The sequence below is a fragment of the Simochromis diagramma genome, unplaced genomic scaffold (assembly GCF_900408965.1).
Source record: "Simochromis diagramma unplaced genomic scaffold, fSimDia1.1 OVJJ01000293.1, whole genome shotgun sequence".
Lineage (NCBI taxonomy): Eukaryota > Metazoa > Chordata > Actinopteri > Cichliformes > Cichlidae > Simochromis > Simochromis diagramma.
In genome coordinates this window covers 8,059,035-8,078,072 of record NW_024386801.1, presented here as the reverse complement: position 1 = coordinate 8,078,072, position 19,038 = coordinate 8,059,035, and the positions used below count along the sequence as shown (strand labels likewise).

At 40.7% G+C, this 19,038-nt stretch overlaps 1 protein-coding gene across 2 annotated transcripts; it reads right to left on the bottom strand.

Moving 5' to 3' along the window:
• Nucleotides 1–1,161: 1,161 nt before the first annotated feature.
• On the bottom strand, nucleotides 1,162–17,913 carry lrrc4.2 (leucine rich repeat containing 4.2). Of its 2 annotated transcripts, XR_005694986.1 has the most exons (3): nucleotides 16,321–17,913; nucleotides 13,957–16,169; nucleotides 1,162–12,280 (listed from the first exon to the last, which is right to left on the bottom strand). XR_005694986.1 is itself a non-coding variant. In XM_040025545.1 (2 exons), exon 2 carries the CDS (start codon nucleotides 16,046–16,048, stop codon nucleotides 14,054–14,056), a length of 1,995 nt encoding a protein of 664 aa, XP_039881479.1. In that variant the 5' UTR covers nucleotides 16,049–16,169; nucleotides 16,321–17,913; the 3' UTR covers nucleotides 13,019–14,053. The 2 variants fall into 2 exon arrangements, 1 of the variants encoding a protein (XP_039881479.1); XM_040025545.1 differs by lacking the exon at nucleotides 1,162–12,280 and having other exon boundaries at nucleotides 13,019–16,169.
• Between the last annotated feature and the right edge of the window lie 1,125 nt (nucleotides 17,914–19,038).

Sequence of the window (19,038 nt, the reverse complement as noted above, 5' to 3'; positions counted from 1 at the left end):
TGGCATTGCTATTGTGAGGAGTGTTGCCTTGCATATTTTAGCTGGAACGGATATTGTTTGAGGTGATTGAGATACATGAGCCTTGTTAGCGAGGTTTCTCTCTCTCTCTCCTCTTCTTTCTCTTTACATGATTGGCCGGACAATCAAGGATAAAAGCACAGCGTAAAAGAGAAAACTGCAGACGTGATAAAATAACAGATACTCTTTGCTGGCTTTAATAAGTTAGGTGTGTGCTTTGATTAATGAATCAGGAAGCTCTGACATGTATCAGCACTTTCTCTAAAGAGCCGCTGTCACTTCTCTGTGCCATTTTCAACTGCTCAAGCTCCACGTACACTTAAGGCGGCTAATCATCAGTACTGCAGTTACAGCATATTTTACATATATTAGTCATTAGTTTTTTTAGGTGTTGTTTTTTTCAGAATTTATTTTTTTATTTTTACTTTTTAGAAAGCAGCGTATTACACTATTTGTTGCATTTCTCCACATCACTGCTAGGGAAGCACTGTCATATAATTTCCTGTTAAAAATAATAAGACTCTCACACACACACACACACTCACACATTTCCTTTTATCCTTTTTGATAAATGAAACTACAAAACCAGACTACAAAGTTGATGAAAACCAGTCTAACGTGTGTTTTACACAAAGCCTTTTGTTGTAGTAACAACAGAGACTTTTGCCTTTCTAGCCTCATTTCAAAAGACTTAAGGCAAGAAACATATTTCAGTGTTGTGTAAAGTGATTTTTAACAGATCAAATACACCTAAAAATACTCACTAAATGAATCAGATTATTTCATGTTTTCATTATTTCTCCACATTACCCCATTGTATCTAAGAAGAAGTTCATGCCCAAATGTCCAGGCTGAAGAGCCACGAGCAAAATGCTGTTGATTTATAGTTCATGCAAAGTCTTTATTAAAGACGAAGGGTTCAGGATCTTTGTCTCTGACCCTGATGTTCAGATATTCAGTGACTGCATGTTGGAGTTGAAAGGAAGCGGCATTATCTTAAAAGAGCTAGGTTGGGCTCTATTGAACTGAATCTTGTTGCTCATCGTGTGTGAGACACAGTCACTCAAGGTGACTTATGAAACACAGGTGACATTATTGTTTGAGTCATTTTAATTCAGTTTTCGAAATTAGCAAGAGGAACAAGTTCTTTTTTTTGTTTTACAGGCAAGTCTAATGTGATATCCTTACAGCGATACATAATGACTTGAAACATGCTATCCTGAACACGGCTAACCATGCATCCATCAAGGTCTCTTCGCGTACCTGCACCTTACAAAATCTTTCTAGTGCTTCATTCTTGTTAACAACGGTCTTGTGTCTTAAGCAGGATATCAGTGGCTGTCCTTGACCTTTTCTTGCCTATTAACATCCTCTCCTCCTCCCCATTATGGGCTGAGGAACGAGATGGAAGAAAGGGCAGCTCGGGGGAGATGAGGCTGAGGTGTGGGTGGGTGTGAAATGGGAGACAGAATCAGTGTGTCTGAGTGTGTGTGTCCTGCTGATCAGCAGTGTTCACTCTGCTGGAGTCCAGAGTGAACAGCGTTGCCTTCAGGAGCAGAGTAATATATTCAGCTGATGAGCTCTGCTGTGCTCTGTAAAGTGTTCTCTCCAACATGCTCCTGTGTGCTTTCCCAGGGTGCAACATGAATAAACACTCTCAGGGCTCCCATGACTCTTACTTCCACAAGCTGAATATTTTATACTGTTTTATTTTATTTTTTTACTAGGGTGAAATGCTAATCAGAGCAGCCGCAGTTTTAGAACAATAAATATTGAACATAGTAACGTATTCAGAAAAAGTGGGCGATGTGTTAGTGTGTATTAGCTTTATGGATGTGTGCATGTGTGTCTTTGAGTGGGACAGATAGAAGTGGTTACAAAGGGGTGGCTGTGTTTCATGCGCTGGTCCTTATTTCCTGAATGTGGCAACTTGGAATATTAATGATGCTTGATTACCCACAGCACAGCCTCCAAAGAGCACATGCATACATGTATGCATACACACATACATATGTCTATATGTACATGCTCTGCAGCTGTAGCCCGCAGACACTGCCTGCCACGGGCCAAGCACCAGTTTACACTTTATAAACAAAATTGCACACATACACACTCTTGCTTGGGGCAAACTCTTAAATTGGATTTAGACTACAAACTGATCAAAGCAGTTTGCAGCAGGATTGATGCTCCTGGGAGTCCTAACCTGCTTGTAAGAAAGCTTCCCAAACCCAACCCACCAACCCCTTCTCCAAAACAGACACATGTGCTGGGATCTTCTTTTCAGACCACCGTGCGTGTCTGCTTCAGTCCCTCTGCCACTGCTTACTGCATCAAATCATTGCACTATGCACTCCAGGTGTCACACGCACACAAGATTTAAAAAGAAATCGGTCTTCTCTCAAATATATAAAGTTTATCAGATTACCCGATTCCTGAAGATATACTGCTTTCTAAACTGATTAACTGACTGTTGATAGAAACAATGAGGTGAATGCAGCATACAGGCAAACAGGAGCACACTATGTACTCAGTTTCTGTGAAATGCAGTATTAATAATCATAATAATCAACCATACACATGAAAGTCATGCATGATCATTTTTGTAATTCATTAAGACAAATGATCTCATCATTGTTTCAACCTCAGACTAGCTGTGCATCATGCTATTAGTAAAGAGAGGTCTATGCTGTAGCCAGCAGTAATGTGGTTAATGTGATTTAGTCATCACTGTGCAAGCAGAGACATTTACCTCAGATTATGACTAGAATGGTGCATACTTAAACAGTAGTCACACTTTGCTCCATTTCCCTTCATTTAAACCTCATGTCACTTAATATAAAGGTGTTATGCTATGGAAAAGTCCAAGAAACCACTTTTTTTTGTTTTGTTTTTGCAAAGTTTCCATCTAGACTGTCCAAGAAACTCAAGAATACTAGGACTGTCCTGTCAATTAAGGCTAGTGCCCAGCCACCCACATACACACATATATCATCCCTCACTTAATTCTCACTCCCTCCCTGCTCTCTGTTAAGACAGATGCGTCAGTGGGACAATAATGGAGTGCAGAGGCATATGAGTGAGTCCTGAGATGACAGAGAGCTTGGCGTTCCCAAATCCCCCTATACTGCACCATGGCTCTTTGTCACACTATAATCCATCCTTACTCTCTGAGAGGCTACAGAGGAAATTCAGCAAGAGAGAGAGAGAGAGAGAGAGAGAGAGAGAGAGAGAGAGAGAGAGAGAGAGAGAAGAGCAAGAAAAGGCAAGGAATAAAAAGCAGAACTTAATAGATCTACAGTTTTTTTCTGATCAACATATTGCAAAGGTCGCTAAAAAAAATGAACAGAGAATATATTTAAAAGAGGTGAGCCGTGCTGAAAGGGAGTCACTCAAAGAAAATAGCTTGGAGAAGGGCTATGACTCAGCTGCAAAGGCAATTAGGACAAGGTGCAATTCTTAGACAGAATCCAAATTAAAAAAAGGCATTAAGAAACTGTACGAGCGAGAGAGGGAGAGAGAGAGTAAGGGACAATGAGAATCTAAAGCGAGTCAGCGGCCATTGTGTGTGGGTAGAAAGAAAGAGTGGGAGGGAGCCAAAATGAAAATAAGTAAGAGTGGAAGACTAAAGCAATTAGCTCATTTGAGTTGACAGAGCAGCGCCAGAGTGTTTGGAAGTGATAAGGTAGTGAATGTACAGCACATGCAGAAGGCAAAACAACTGCATCTTCACATCCTCCTATTAATACCACCGACACGCCACTGAACACTCTTGTTCCAACATACTCGTTTATACACAAATATGCTCACACGCACACACACGCACACTGGCCTGGAGCACATTTGCCGGTCCTAATGGTCTGCGTAATTCAAACACAACAGAGAATTAGTGTTGAAATAAAAACACATTTATGCCCCCCGTGCTTGTCAGCAGGTTATTTCCAAGCTGATAGCTTGAATTTGTGAGAGTGATTTGGAGGGTAATCTTCTGTGTATTAAGATAAATGCTTCTCTTAAGAACACATAATTATCCCACATACAGAATAAAACCTGTGCTCGCACTTCTCATTGATATTTTTTTTTACTTCAGTGTAAACAAATTGGGGTTCTATGTCTTTCAATTACACAGCGAACATTATTGTCGTTTATCAGGCTTTCATTCTACAGAATGATTGGCCTCGGTCTAACATACACCGGCCAAGCACAGACACACAGGCACTCAAGCATGTGTATGTAATACACAGTGCTGATTGACAATTGTTCTGAACAAGTTTAGTATGCATGTTATGAATGTGTTTATGTGAATAATCTGAATCAAACTATAACAAATCACAGATTGCCTGAATGCCTTTACTTGTGGTTGACTTGTAACATTGTGGATGGAAACCTTTGTTTACATCTTCTGTTAGTATGTCTTCTAGTGTACAGTTCTAATAATTTACTATTACTAGTGTAAAAATCCATCACTTACTGTTTTGGTTGTACACAGAATGTCAAAGCCTTTGCGCAGGACAAAGTTTGTTTCAGTTACTGTATTTTTTTGAATACAATTTTCTTTACTGTGTTACAAGTTTAAGTGCTGTTTATTTCATACATCCATACTTAAATAAGTTTTGACTGTGATATCACTAATGATGCTCAGGGTGGGTTGCCACTACAACTACTACTACTACTACTACTACTAATAATAATAATCCTAATAATAAAACTAATATAACTAATAACAATGCTAATATTAAGGTCAAGTTGCATCACTGCATGCAGACCCCTGGTCTAGTACAAATAGAAATACATGGTTTTGGTCTCTACAGGTAATTCTAAACTTCATGAAAAGTTGGTGGGTATTTTTATCCGTTTTCTTTTTTTCATAACTCAATTATTTGAGCTTGACAGAGACCGACTGTTAAGCTGTGCACTGTATATACTCAACAACTACTTACAGCTGCTCAAGTTCTCTTCTAATCAGCCAATCACATGGCAGCAACTTTGTCATGTAGATATGCTCAGTTTAAGCTAAATATCAGGATGAGAAGAAAGATGATTTAATATGGCATTATTGTTCGTGCCAGCTGGGCTGGTCTTAGTATTTCAGAAACTGCTGATCTACTGGGATTTTCCTGCACAAACTAGGGTCTCTTTAAACTAGGGTTTTAAGAGACTGATCCAAAAGTAGGAAAATATTCAGCGAGCAGGAGTTATGTGGGCAAAAATGCCTTGTTGATGCAAAAAGTCAGAGAAGGATGGTCAGAGTGCTTTGTGCTGATAGGAAGGCAGCAGCAACTCAAATAACCGCTTGTTACAGCCGAGGTATGCAGAGGAGCATCTATGAATGCACAACTTATTCAGTTTGAAGCAGATCAGCAACAGCAACAGAAGACTATGCCGGGTGCCACTCCTGTCAGCTAAGAACAGGAAACTGAGGCTACCATTCCCACAGGCTAAGTGAAATTGGACGGCAGAACACTGGAAAACTGTAGTTGGGTCTGATCAGTCATGATCTCTGCTGCAACATCGGGATGATAGGTGGAAACAACCTGAAAGCATAAAGATTATATCAATGTTTCAGGCTGGCGGTGGTGCTAGGTAGTGCAGGCTGGTGGTGATGCAGGACATCTTTTCATGAAACACTTTGGATGCTACGGCCTACACAAGTATTGTTGCTGACCAATTCTATTTCTTTATCACCACAATGCACCCATCTTCTGAGGGCTGCTTCCAGCTTCCAGTCACAAAAATCTGATAATCTCACAGTCACCAGATCTCAGTCTGAATGTATTGTGGATGTGCAGCTGACTACCTGCAGCAACTTTGTGTTTCTATCGTGCCAATAATGAACAAACTCTCTGAGGAATGTTTTCAGCACCCTGTGGAATCTATGCTATAAAGAATTAAGCCACTTCTGAAGGCAAAGGGAGGTACACCCCGAGAACTACTTTGTTAAGGTGTACTTAACAAAGTGGCTGAGTGTATAGGCTACTTTGACTGCAACTGGTGGCTTTCTCCAAGGCACCTTATCTAATTTGACCAGTTGAACTGGACATCCTGACCATTTGTTTTGTTGATTCCTTTCTTAGCATTTTCAATACAGCTACCTCACCTACAGTATGACTGGTTATATATGTACTAACAGACTGACCAAGTATTTATTTGTAGGTTACTAATTAGCAGCCATCTTTGTATGTCTGATGCACCCATATGGGCTATGCTACATGTAACTATGCTTACAGGTGAATGAGATTATTGTGGTTACCAGTGTCCCGCCACTCACTGTGGTATCTACTGAGGAATACGCGTAACATAGTAAGTGGTCCTTGAGTCAGGAGCTACTTTACAATGTAAGTAATAAATAAATAAATAATTCCCACATTATATACACAAAAAATAACTAATATTTAAATAAATAATATTCCAAGGAGCAGTACCAGCAATTTGGCCCGCTGCTTTTTTTACATATTTAGAGTTTGTGTTATTACAGCGTGAGTCAAAATCGGTGTGCCTCAGTTTATTTAGAGTGTTGCCTCATGTCACTTTCACACATTCCTCATCCTACATCTTAGATGGTTTAGATTCAATGCATTCAACATCCAGTATTGATATAACACACTTAGAACACACAGCACAAGCACAGTGCTATTTTTTGTTATCAATTTCCCATGACAATTTACAATTTAGAGAATTTAGCAGGAGTACATAGTAGTATGCACATTCACATCCTATGCACTACCGAGTTCCAACTTTTAGAAACACAGGTTACAGTGTGTTGCTGTATTCCACTCTTGACTGTATTAACAAAGAGATCTTTGTTTTCCTCTTTCAGCTATTGTCTGCAATTTAATATTCTTGAGTCTCATACATCCCATTTTTGCTGGCACATATTGCAGTGTGTTTTCTTAGTTATTAAGATAGTACAGAAAACATCTGTACTTTATTATAGTATTTTTTGTTGCATTTTTACTGTAAATGTCATTGCTTTGTTAAATTGTAAAAAAAAAAAAAATTGGTAAATTGCTTCCTTCCATTGTGTGTCACATAACAATGAATTGTAGAGCTCTGCTTTTGCGATTTGTAAAAAACATTATAAATATTTTTTTTTTCCTTTTTCACATCATTCTCCTCTATCTGCCACAACATGAACTCAGCACATACCAGCCAGTGAGTAGGCCCATTGAGCTTTATTTCGAGTGGCTGTTTAACCAAGGTCCTCAAAGTAAATATGAATACAGTGCATTCTGTCAGGGTCACAGTAAGCTCCCTATTCACACAGCTCCATGTCTACCACAATTTCCTCAACAGCCAATCACCATTGCACTGGAATCCAGGGAAACCATAGCAACCCTGGGGCCTTGGATGTTATTGGCAGGGTCGATAGAATGAAAGAGAAAAGAGGCGGAAGTCAAGTTTAAAGAAGAAAAAAAAAAAGCCAACTGAATCTATGCAACTGCCAGAACTGTTGCTGAGCTGTGAAGATGTGACAGTGAGTCTGTTGATGAACCTATAAGCTCAAATAGATAGTGTTTCAGTGGCGTTTTGGCTTTGGTGCAGCTCAAACAGTCTGTACCACCTGAACTTTCTCCAAAATCTCTCTGTTGCTCTCTCTGTCTTGCTCGGACTATCACATTGTGTTTTTCTCAACTCAGTTCATTATGTTCTTTCTGGTGTGAACGTCAGGTGGACAATACTGCCATAGCTTGAAGGATGATGCAATTAAAAACTAAGGAGGGAAAGAGAAAAACACAACTCATTAAGTAAAATAAAATTAATAACCACATTAAAATGAAAAGAACATGAATGAAAAGAAAGACAAATCTCTGTTAGTATGTGTGTGAGTTTTAAATATGTAAGACGGATTATGTCAAGATTTTATTTTGACAAAAACAAAATATCTTTTATTTTGATAATATTTTATTTTGACATAATCATTTTTTATTGCTTTGACTTGTGTCCTCCTTTTTGCGTGAAGGTATGCTGTTAATACTATTTGTCATCTTAAGGGGGGAATACAGCTTTGTCTCTACCTCTTGTGCAGGGATACAGACTCTTTGATCTGATGGTTAACATCTTTTCTTTATGGCTAGAGTATAGTCACTAAAGACATTTTCATGCATGCATACATTGTGATAACGCAAATTTCTGATTCATGTGGATTGTACATAAAACTGTCTTTGACCTAGCAACACCACAGAGTTTTAACTCCAGTCCACTTTTCTTTCTTTCTTTCTTCCTCTTCAGCAGGGAGAACACATCATAGATGTGAGTAAGGGCCACTGCAGATAGTGTCCCTACTTGAATCTCCCAGCTTCGTCCTGAGTTTATTTGATGCTTCAGATAAAAAAACAACAACTTTGGATTAGGGGTTAGAATGCAGTCTTGGTTTGAAGTTGAACGGTATATAGTTATTTGATCAGTAAGTCTTAGGACCAGCTGACAAAAGGGATTTAGCTTTGTATTACCTGAAATCTCAGTGTATTGTGAGGGCTCAATTTGAGATGTAATTTCAAATGCAAACATTCTTCTTTTAATTTTACTTAATCCCTGAGTAACTGTGTAACAGCCCAGTTCTTCCTTCAGTGCTATGTAGTCACTCCCAGAGGAAATTTACCTAAAGGAGTTATTTTAAGCCCTAAATCAGGTAATCATAATGTACGGTGTGGTCTAGATAACTGTTTGTAATACTCTCATAAACAAATACAATCACACACATCATGTGTGGGTCAATTGGTGGTGAATAAAGAAGATTAGGGGTACACATGTCGGGTATTTTGCTTTCTATTTGTGATATCAGACAATCTTCTGTATTTGTAGATGTAATTGTTTTTGCTTCTTTTTCAGAGAGAGATGGGATCTGTGAAAAATACCTGTAATATACACTTTGCTATTTTCTGTGGCAGACATAAAAGTCACACCTTGATTAAATCAGTCAAATGGTGTCCAAACTGTATCCTCCAAATCTTTACTTATAGTATCTACATTTCTGTAGAATGTAATATAGCCTGTCCACAAATATGACTTTTTTTTTTTTTTTTTAGCATTATTGCTTGCTTTAGGATTCCCTGTTAGCATACATTGCTTGTCAGTATATCATGCATGAGTTCCACTTTTACCTTCATAGTCATGAATGAGAGGGATTAAAATAACATGACAGACTCTAGAAGACACTGAAAACACACACACACATACACAGGCACTTACACACAGACACATACACCCCTTGGAAAAAAAATAAAGAGTGTCAGATGGACTGACAGAGAATTAAACCTTCAGGAACAACCTCCAGTTGCCATCCCTTATCCTGAGCTGCAGTGGTTCAAAGAGAGTACCGTGGCCTACATTCCAGTGACACTGACTTATACAATGCAGTGCAGTTCAGTAGGATGCAAACTGCGTCTCTACTTTGAGGCAATATAATTGTAGTGACACCTTACCTTATGTTTTATTTTTTATTTCCTTTTTGTGGAATCGTATTTAGTATACGTATACATATCACAAGGGCTTTACATGTTAATGTTCTTCATTGAATCAGACCAACACTGAGTGAATGTCCTGATGAAGTCTCACATCTTTTCTACTGCATAGGAGAAACCTGGCATACTTTGTTCATAGTGGCGTAGTAAAACTGAGAGCATTATTTCATTATTTCAAAGAAGAAGGCCACTCACCTGGTGTACACAGCACTGTTGAGGAATTAGAAACCATCAAAAACTTAAGTATATGGAATATGATTCACAGATGTAAGGTGTGATGGGGTCAATTAGAAATTTTGTTTGATATGCAAACATATATAAAATTAAGGCAAAATCTGGGACATCTTGATGTTGTAAGAAAATACATTAATATGAAATAAAATAATCCAGATCCACATATCCTTGTGGAAGACATTCAGATTTTCATTTAGTGGAGGTATGAGGGCTCATCAATAATTTCAACAATTTCTTGGCAGTTGAATCAGAAAATATAGTTTATGATTGGCTTAGCTTAATGTACCTGCGGTACTTTGCTTAATCATAAAAAGTAATTGGTGGGAAAATTGCAGCAACACAAAATACAATCTAGCAAAACTAAAAAACCGAAAATCAAACTTTTGCACTGGCCTTTTATTTGTCAACTAACTGTAGATTTATCTGGTTATGTGTATATAAGCTGCTGTGTCTTCTCTCGCATTTACATTTTCTCTTTGATGTATTAACAATATTCATTTTTCCTCGATCCAAAACCAATAGCCAGTGAAATTGCAAAACATTGTACATATTATTTTGACAATGTGATTCAAGGTTATTAATTCCCTTACATTTTTTAATCTTTTGAATTTGTGCACATTCTGCCCTAGTTAAAAACAAACAAACAAACAAAAAAACAAAAAAACAAAGACACAGGCCAAAGCTTTGCAGTATGATAAAAGAGTCCAATCAAGTGTTGAGAGAAGGATGAGTCCTGACAATTTCTCACTTCTAAGGGTCATTACAATCCCTCTGTGGGCACAAAAAGGCATCAGTCAATGGAGAGACTGTGGCAGCATTTCTGCCACCTGACCAACACTTTTTTTCTGCAAGAGACTTCATCAACAGATATGGATCTATGGGCTCAAGGACATGTTTCAAACAAACCCTCAGCCTTATAGAATGCAAGCCATAGAGCCGTATCCTAGCCTTTTAGTTGTTTCTCTGCAGATCTTATCAAGTTGGAATAAGATCCACCCATATGGTGGCAAGTTACAGATTCTTTTTACTTACCTCCATATCCTGCAAAGTGTAAAGCAAGAACAAGAGCTAGTGACACGCTGCTTCCTTAAAAAAAAAGTAATCATATATTTGACTTTATCATTAACCTTTTAGTAAATAAAAAAGAAGAAGAAGAAGAAGAAGGGAAAAAGCAAATGGGTTCAAATGACGTATGCAAATCAGTGTACCAAACAGATGAGCCTATAAACCTTCAAACACGATCTATTTCATACTGAATCACTAATTGAAAAACAGTCAGAGATGGCAGCAGTTATGGCACGCCATCTTCCTATCTTATTTACAACAAGGCGGCGTACAGCAAAAACAAAAACAGCAAGAGGGAAGCAAACTGACTGAATAGTTGATAGTACTAAGTTGATTTCTGACTTTCCTCTGCTTTTGCTCTTAACACTGAAGAGACGGAGGAGGAAGAAAAGAAGAAGAAAGGAAGTAGTTGTCAATGTTTATATGTGCCTGGTTATCAGGCACATTAAAGGCGTTGCAAACAGCCAGTAGCCTCTTATGAAGATGCTAGCACGGCCAAAGAACCATGCTGTGCTGGGGGAAAATAATAAGAGTCTGCTCTTTTTCAACCCACACATACTCTAACAACCAAGAACACTCTGTTTCGCCAGCGCAAAAAAACAGCCACCACATTCTGTTTGGCACCTGAATATTCAGTAGTCGATCGTCCTTGCATTTTCTTGAGGAAACTGAAGAAACAGTTGAGTTGCATCTGCTTATTGAGGCCCTTCCTTACCTGGACACTGTCAGGTGTGCTGCCAGAAAACACAAGCACCTCACTGTCCATTGAGAATTTAGAAAACCTTTAAAAATTTGGAGGTATTTAATCAACACCTGCAACATATTGTACAGCATTGTTTACATACATCCATTTTCTTAACCGCTTATCCATTTCAGGGTCACAGGGGGCTAAAGGCTCGACTTTGGATGAGAGGCAACAATATGTATAATTCAAAAATTTTCCTTTTACAAGAGTTTATCCTTAGAAAACTCATCCTCAATCAACCTATATTTCAAACCATGCATAGCTGTTGTTCCTGTTTTCTTTTACTGCACCAGAAACAAACTGTAATGCAGTCACGTTAGTGTAAATGTCATAGTAAATTAAGTATCTATATATTACATCACCCAGTACCTTTAAAACCAATTATTAAGTGTCTTGGATGGCTGGCCTGGAGCTTTAAAATGAAGCATTGGTGTTCCTGTCAACTCAACATGCACCATAATTATCAAAAGGGTCATACTTTAATTTCCTCTTCATCCCTAAATAGTCTCAGCAGGAGCACTTTTTCACTGCAACATAAAAGTCTGAAATGACCAGAAATGTGGAGGGTTGAACAGCATCTGTCAAAATCAGTATGAAATAAGGAGGACTGATGAGTGTTTGTATGAAGAGCAACAGTATAACATCATGGGTAAGCCGTTTCAGTCACCACAGACTGCCCACGCTTATTTATGGTAGCTGGCCTTTTAGCTGCGTGATGTCAAGACCAGATTGCTCAGAAATGCACTGACACATACAGCATCTGCAAAAAGAAAAAAACAAAAACAAAACTAAAAATATGCCTGCTTTCTCATTTTTAAGTGATATATTGAGACTGCATTTGGAATGCAATACTTGTTTTGCTGAAGAAAAATAATGTTGGACTCATATCATTAAAACCCCCAATATATTTCTCTTTGTTCCATAAATGACACATTCAGGTAAGAGGTATGACCTGCGGATGAATGCGTAAGGAAAAGAAACCCACAAACCGTAGAACTGTGGGATACATGTATTTTTTCCCTTCACAGTCACTGAGAAATCAATGTTAAGAACTAAGCTGAGGCATCAAAGACCAACAGCCTATCTGACCTGCATAGAGCCCCACTGTGGGGTATAATGCAGCATTGTACACCAGTTACTTAAAGACCCATTCATGCAGACACTAAGTAAATGCATAGGACCGTAAGATGGGGGTGTTGGCTAAGATACGATTTACAATACTACCTCCAGCCTTTACGATTAAACAACTTACACACAAATGGAAATATTTTCAGAGAGAAGAAAAGAAAAACATTGGATGAAAGTGTTTCTGATTAGAGAAATACAAACCAAAGATTTTATTTTTCATAGCCTCCTTTGTCTCTCCATAAAAATAGTGTTGCTAAAAATAAAACATTAAAAGAAAAAGAAACACAAAGTAATTTTTCGATGTAGTCCATGGAAAAGTCCCGGTATCATCAGACATTCATTTTGTTTTAACTCAACCCTCTTTGTTTTCTCCAAAAGCAGAATGGTCAGCAAAGCCCTGTATCACTTCACCACATGTCTGTTCCTTTGAAAAATTAGCATCGGAATGAGCCCTTGCGGAGACAAGTCAGGCAACTGCTGTAATGCATTACTAAATTAGCCCTAAACACTACACAAGCCAATAAGAAGCATGTCAAAACCTAAGGGAAAAAAATAATACAAAATGCAAACAATAACAGAACAACATATTTGCAACAACTGTTATTAGCCTGCATTCCACATTTGCCAGTTAAACCAGTGGGGAATCATGTGCACACTAAATAAACATGTTTAGATACGCTACAACTAAGAAGCACTGGCACTGTCAAATAAACGCAGCTGAACTCCAGCGAACAGAGGGTTAAACCTTAGCTGCAGAATTTCACTGCAGTCCAAAAGCATTTGGCTGATAGCTACTGAACAGCACAATCTATCTGTGCCATTATGCTGCTATTGGACAAATGTTTGTATCTATCTAGAATTTGCTTTGTGTGTTTTTAAACTCCTTAGTTCGGAAATACCATTTTATTGCATATAATATTTGGCACAGTTAAAACTGGAGCTTCCATTTGGGGCTGGATTTAGAAACTGGTGCCTTTGCAAAGAGCTTCTTACTGCCTCCTAAATATGGTCGAAAACAAACTAAATGCCTCTTTTCCTATGCTAGACATCACAACTTTCCTTTTTTCATTTAAAAAAAAAAAAAAAAAGCAATTAATTATCCATTTTTTAAATAGAAGTCACCAGTTATTAGAAAATAGTTTCAAATTACTTTCTTTTCTAATATAATTTGCATGTCTCACCACTGCCTGACGGTAGTTTTATTTATATATATTTATTTATTTTTTTCATATTTATATACTTATGTATAGGCATGTACAAGAAACAAAAAATGTCTCTGTTTTGCACTTCTGTACAAAAGAAAGTTACCGTTCTGTTCTTTGTGCATTCTATTGCATGGACTGGTGAGCAGAGATGAGGGGAGAGGTTCGGACAGAGTCAGACATAAATCCATAGGGAGCGTTACTCAGATTTGGGTCTCTTGAACCTTGTCCTTGCCATGAGTAGTCTTAATGACGTAGGGATCAGCAATGGTGCTGATGTGGCTGTGATGCTGTCTAACAGAGCGGTGAAGAGAGTTGTTCTGAGTCCAATGGGCACCGTAACCGCCCTGGCGGGATGAGGAGGACACATACCCAGGCTTAAAGGTGTTGCTGTTGTGTTCCACCAGTGTAGGCAGTACTAAACCTGTGTCATCAGAGCCACTAGATCCAGATGTGGGCGGTGGAACAGGAGGAACTTCTTCCTCCATCTGTATGATTTCTATGGTCCTGGCTGCTGCCACGGTGCTTCTCTGTTGATGCCTCTTGCGCAACTTATAGAACGCTATTAACATGGCAGCTGCCAGCAAGGTAACAGCAACAAAACACCCAATAATGATTTTGGTGGTTTTCATCACCTCATCCAGGCTGGCAGCTGGCTCACTAGGGACTCTGGCAGTGGGAATTGATACCTGCCTTGGAGTCTGAGTGTTTTGAAATAGCACAGTAGGTGTGGAGATAAAGACAGGTTGAAATACAGAGGGTGATGCAGGGACAGTGGGCTTGGGTTTAGGGGTCTCCTCCACTGTGGGCGCCAAAACTTCCACCGTTACAGTGGTAAAGTAGGACAGATTAGATGTATTGAGTTCAGCATTGCTGACGTTTAGGTAGGCCGAGGCGTTGGAATTTCCTGCCATGTTGCTCACCATGCAAGTGTAAACACCTGTATCTGATGGGAGAACATTGGAGAAATTAAGTGTTCCATCATTAAGGACAGATATTCTTGGATGAGCCGAGCCATGGGTCAAAACAGTTCCATTAGGGAGAAGCCATCGTACTGAGCTCATGGCAGCTGTGCGACACTTAAGCTCTGCCACCCTCGCTGCTGAAATGTTAAGATCTCTTGGAGCATCAAGTATGAATGGTGCTGAACACTGAAAGGTTGTTTGATCAACTTCCACCAGGTAGCGTCCTCTCATGTGGACTGGAGTGTGGCAGCGTCCACAGCAGGTGGAATTTGTGGGAATGTATTCTCTGAGCCACCAAGAGAGCCACACTACATCACAGTCACATCGCCATGGGTTGTGATGAAGATGTAGCTCCACCAGATACTGCAGGGGGGTGAAGAGGTTATGGGGGAGAGACGACAGGTTATTGTGGGCTAAATTAAGCTCCACCAAGGCTGTGATGTCATCAAATGCATTCCTTTCAATCATAGTAATGGCAGAGTTCATAATCCATAGTTTACGTAAATTCTTGAGGCCACGGAATGCTCCAGGCTTCAGTTCAGGGAAAACATTCTCTGATATCTCCAACTCCTCCAATCCCACCAGTGGTGAAAGATTGGGAAACTCCCTCAGATTGCACATCCCCAGGTTCAGGTACTTCAGGTTGTGAAGGCCCTCGAAAGCGCCATCTGAGATGTACTCCAACTTCCTCAGCTCTCCCAGGTCCAGTCTCATGAGTGAGGGGACACGATTAAAGGCGTAAGAGGGGATGCTCTCAATGGGATTGTTTCTAAGCCACAATTCTCTAAGCTTTGATAGATATTCAAAAGCTCCACTAGGTATGACTGTCAGTCTGTTGTCGAACAGCTCCAGGGTGTTGAGACTGGTTAGACCATTGAAGGCCCCCACTTCAATCTGCCTGATAGCATTCCTGCCCAACTGTAGTACCTCCAAGTGATGCAGGTGTCTAAATGTATCTGCCTGTATGGTTTCTATGCTGTTTTCCATTAGGTTCAGGTACCTGGTGTTGGCTGGGATGTTAGGAGGAACCCTAATCAGCCCTCTGCGGGTACACACCACCTTGCTGAGCTGGTTAGTGCAGGAGCACACACCTGGACAGTTCTGTGGCTTAGCTGAGCCGAACTCAGGGCCTGTGGACTGGCACATAGTGAAGGCAGGCACCATGAGGGAAAGCACGGCGAGCAGGGCTGCATTCCAGGTAGGCTGCACACTAACCTGGCCCAGAGGACTCATGGTGTGGAGGGCTCATTATTCTGCATGGTGGGGGGATATGGCACACACCAAACGACAGACCACCCTAGCCTGGCTGGAGCAACTCAAGGCTCCAAAGTTCCATCGACAGTGCAGGGAGATGCTGCATCAAAATTGTTTTGTGAGGGAATGAAGGGGAAAAAAGGAGGACAGATAAGGAGAGAGAGTGAGAGAGATTAATACAAGAGAAGAAACAGAAGAAAAGCAATGCAGCAATGTAAGAAATAGGTTGAGTAACAGTCTCAGTGACGTACCTCATTAGTTTGAAAGTCCTCCTTTTTGCCTCTTTCCAAATGTTAAGCACAACACTCACATACAGCATTCATGTGTAATTCCTTTCCACAGAATGGCATGAGATAGATGGTTTCTTCTTTTTCCTTTTTTAAGAAAGTAGTGTGGCCCTCTATTAGCCAAGGGTACAAAATGGCTCCTGATATTAAAGACTGAGAGCAGCATGGAAAAGACTCACAGACAGCAGTAAGGCCATGAAGGCTTAGCAGGTGCCCAGATTCCTTCTGCCCCCACCAACTGTCCCTCTGCCAGGCAGCAGACTCCAAAATGCAGCTGCACTATAGATAAATCACAACGATCCATAACGCAGTTAAACACGACAGAAGAGGAGAGAAGAAGTGACCAAGTGAAATGAATAAAAATCCTCAGTTCTGTCAGGTCCTGATACATGTGTTGGCTCGTCCGGCTGGTCGCCTGTTTGGGTGAGAGACCTCCCTCACTGTGACTTTGCCAAGGGCTTGTCGGTCGCTGATTAGCCCTGTTGTGACAGAGACTGAGAGACAGAAAAAGGCTAAAGAACTCCCGGCACAGTCATCCCCCTCTCCTCTCCTCTCCTCCTCTGTGTTCCTCTTGCTTCCTCCCAATGTTGGGCTGGCCCTGGTCAGAGCAGCTGCAGGCTGCTGTGTGCACAGCTAGCAGTAATCCGTCTATTCCTCCTGGGGGGAGGGGGGCTGGGGGTGGTGGGAGAGATGGTGGCGCTGTGTGGGGGGTGTAGAAGAGGATACGCTGCACTGTTGGAGCTTCGCAAAAGGCTGTCGGAAGAGAGAGAGAGCACTCTTGTCCTCTTCTGCAATGAGAGAATGCAGAGAGGATTACGCTTGAAGGATGTGTGTGGAAGTGGGCTCCGTATCTGTATCCATAAGCAGAGAATGGTGTTGAGGATCCTTCTCTCCGCTTGCTCTTTGTCCCCCAGGCTGCGTCCTGCAGTGGTCTTCTGCTTGCTTTTTTGTTAGTTTTTTCTCCAGGACTGAGGTAGTAAGTTGTGGCAGTTAGCCATGTGTGTGGCTGTCAGACTTGCGGCTGGCTGGTGGACTACTGCAGTAGCCAGAGTAGAAGAGAGAGAGAGAGAAAGAGAGGGGAAAGAGAGCCCGAAAGAGAATGAATGAGAGAACCACTGACAGATCAAGAGCAAGAAAAAGATAGAGTGTGCGAAGGAGAGTGTGTGTGTGTGTGTGTGAGAGAGAGAGAGAGAGATGGAGAGGCACGCGAGCGCTCTAACAGGCAGCCCACCGTCAGAGAAACAGCAGGAGCAGCATTCTAATCCACATCTCCTCTTCTTGTTTATTCTCCAATCTCTCTTTTTTCTCTATTCCCCCCCTTCGATGTGTGTCGGTGTTGCAGGCAGCTAAGATGCTCGCTCTGCCCCCTCCCTTTGTCCTTCAGTGGGAACGTGAATGTACTGCTGACGCACTCCTCATAGCTGCTCAGCCAGCCTCAGAGCAGTGCATTGGTTTGATGCAGTGTTCCTGTGTATTAACACATACAACCTCCCCTCCTCCCCCATCTCCCTCCCTTCACAATAACCATTTTCTCCTTTCTTTCTTTCTTTCTCTCTTTCTGTGTCAGAGTTTCTCACATGCTCTGTCCCTCACCGTCCTTCTTCCCTCTCGCTCTCTGGATCACTTTACCTGTGCCAGTCGTCCCTTCTCCTGCCATCTGTCTAGACACAGCTCTTCACAACCAGTTGTTAAAAATGAAAAATGCATTCCGATCTATGATTTAGAGACAAATGGTCAGACTTTCTAGGTTAACTTTAGAGTTTCTTTAGTTCTCTCTCTATCTCTGTCTCATCAGCGAAACAGTGCACCAGAGTTTTCCAGTGGAGATGCAGCTGTCCGTCTTGTAAAGCACAGTTTTAGGAGTGTTTTCCTCACTTGTTATTGATGCCATAAGGGGGAAATAAACAGAGTTGTTTTCTTATGATGGGTTTGACTTTCTTATTGTGTCACTTGTGTGGACGTATTATGTGTGTGGGTGTTTTGGAAGTGAGGGTATTGGATCGGGGGGGTTGTGACATCATAAAGGACTGAAACGCTGACTATGCTTCTCTGTCGGCTGGGCAGTCTTCTCTTCAGGGAGGAGAAAGATGAAAGCGCTTGCATGCAGTTATCTCTGGGAATGATGAGAGAAAGACAGACAGATAGAAGGAAAAGAGACTTACCGGGAGACGGGGGGTGGGGGGGGGGGGGGGGTAGGAGGAGATATATTCATGTCCTTGGTGAAATAGGGGAAAGGAGCCTATAGAAAGAGGAAAGAAATGAGATAAATAGGGATAGAGAAGAAGAATGAGGGAGACGGATGAGGGAAAGTACTGCACTGTAGTCTCCTAAGGAAAATGGCACAAGAGCAGGAGCAAAAGAAAGATGAGGATTATGAGTGAGGAGTAGGAGGTACGAGAGGCGTGTTGATAGTGTTGGATTAAGCATCATTTGAATGCAGGAGAAGGAATCTCCCTCACTGCCTTTGGTTAATGACCACATCCTCTCTCTTCCTCCCCATCCTTACACATGCACATTGCTGTTGGGCACCATACCTGCAAAAAGGTACAGTCAATTCCAATTTATGAAAATAAACGCAACATTTTATCGCGTTAAGACGCTGTTGACAAACTTGCGCATGTATTAAACCATAATGAGGAAAAAAAATCATAAATAAATTAAATGGATGTAAGCTGTAATTTA

Coding starts and splice junctions, on each gene's coding strand:
- lrrc4.2 (XM_040025545.1), bottom strand. CDS start 16,048: ATGAGTCCTCTGGGCCAGGTTAGTGTGCAGCCTACCTGGAATGCAGCC.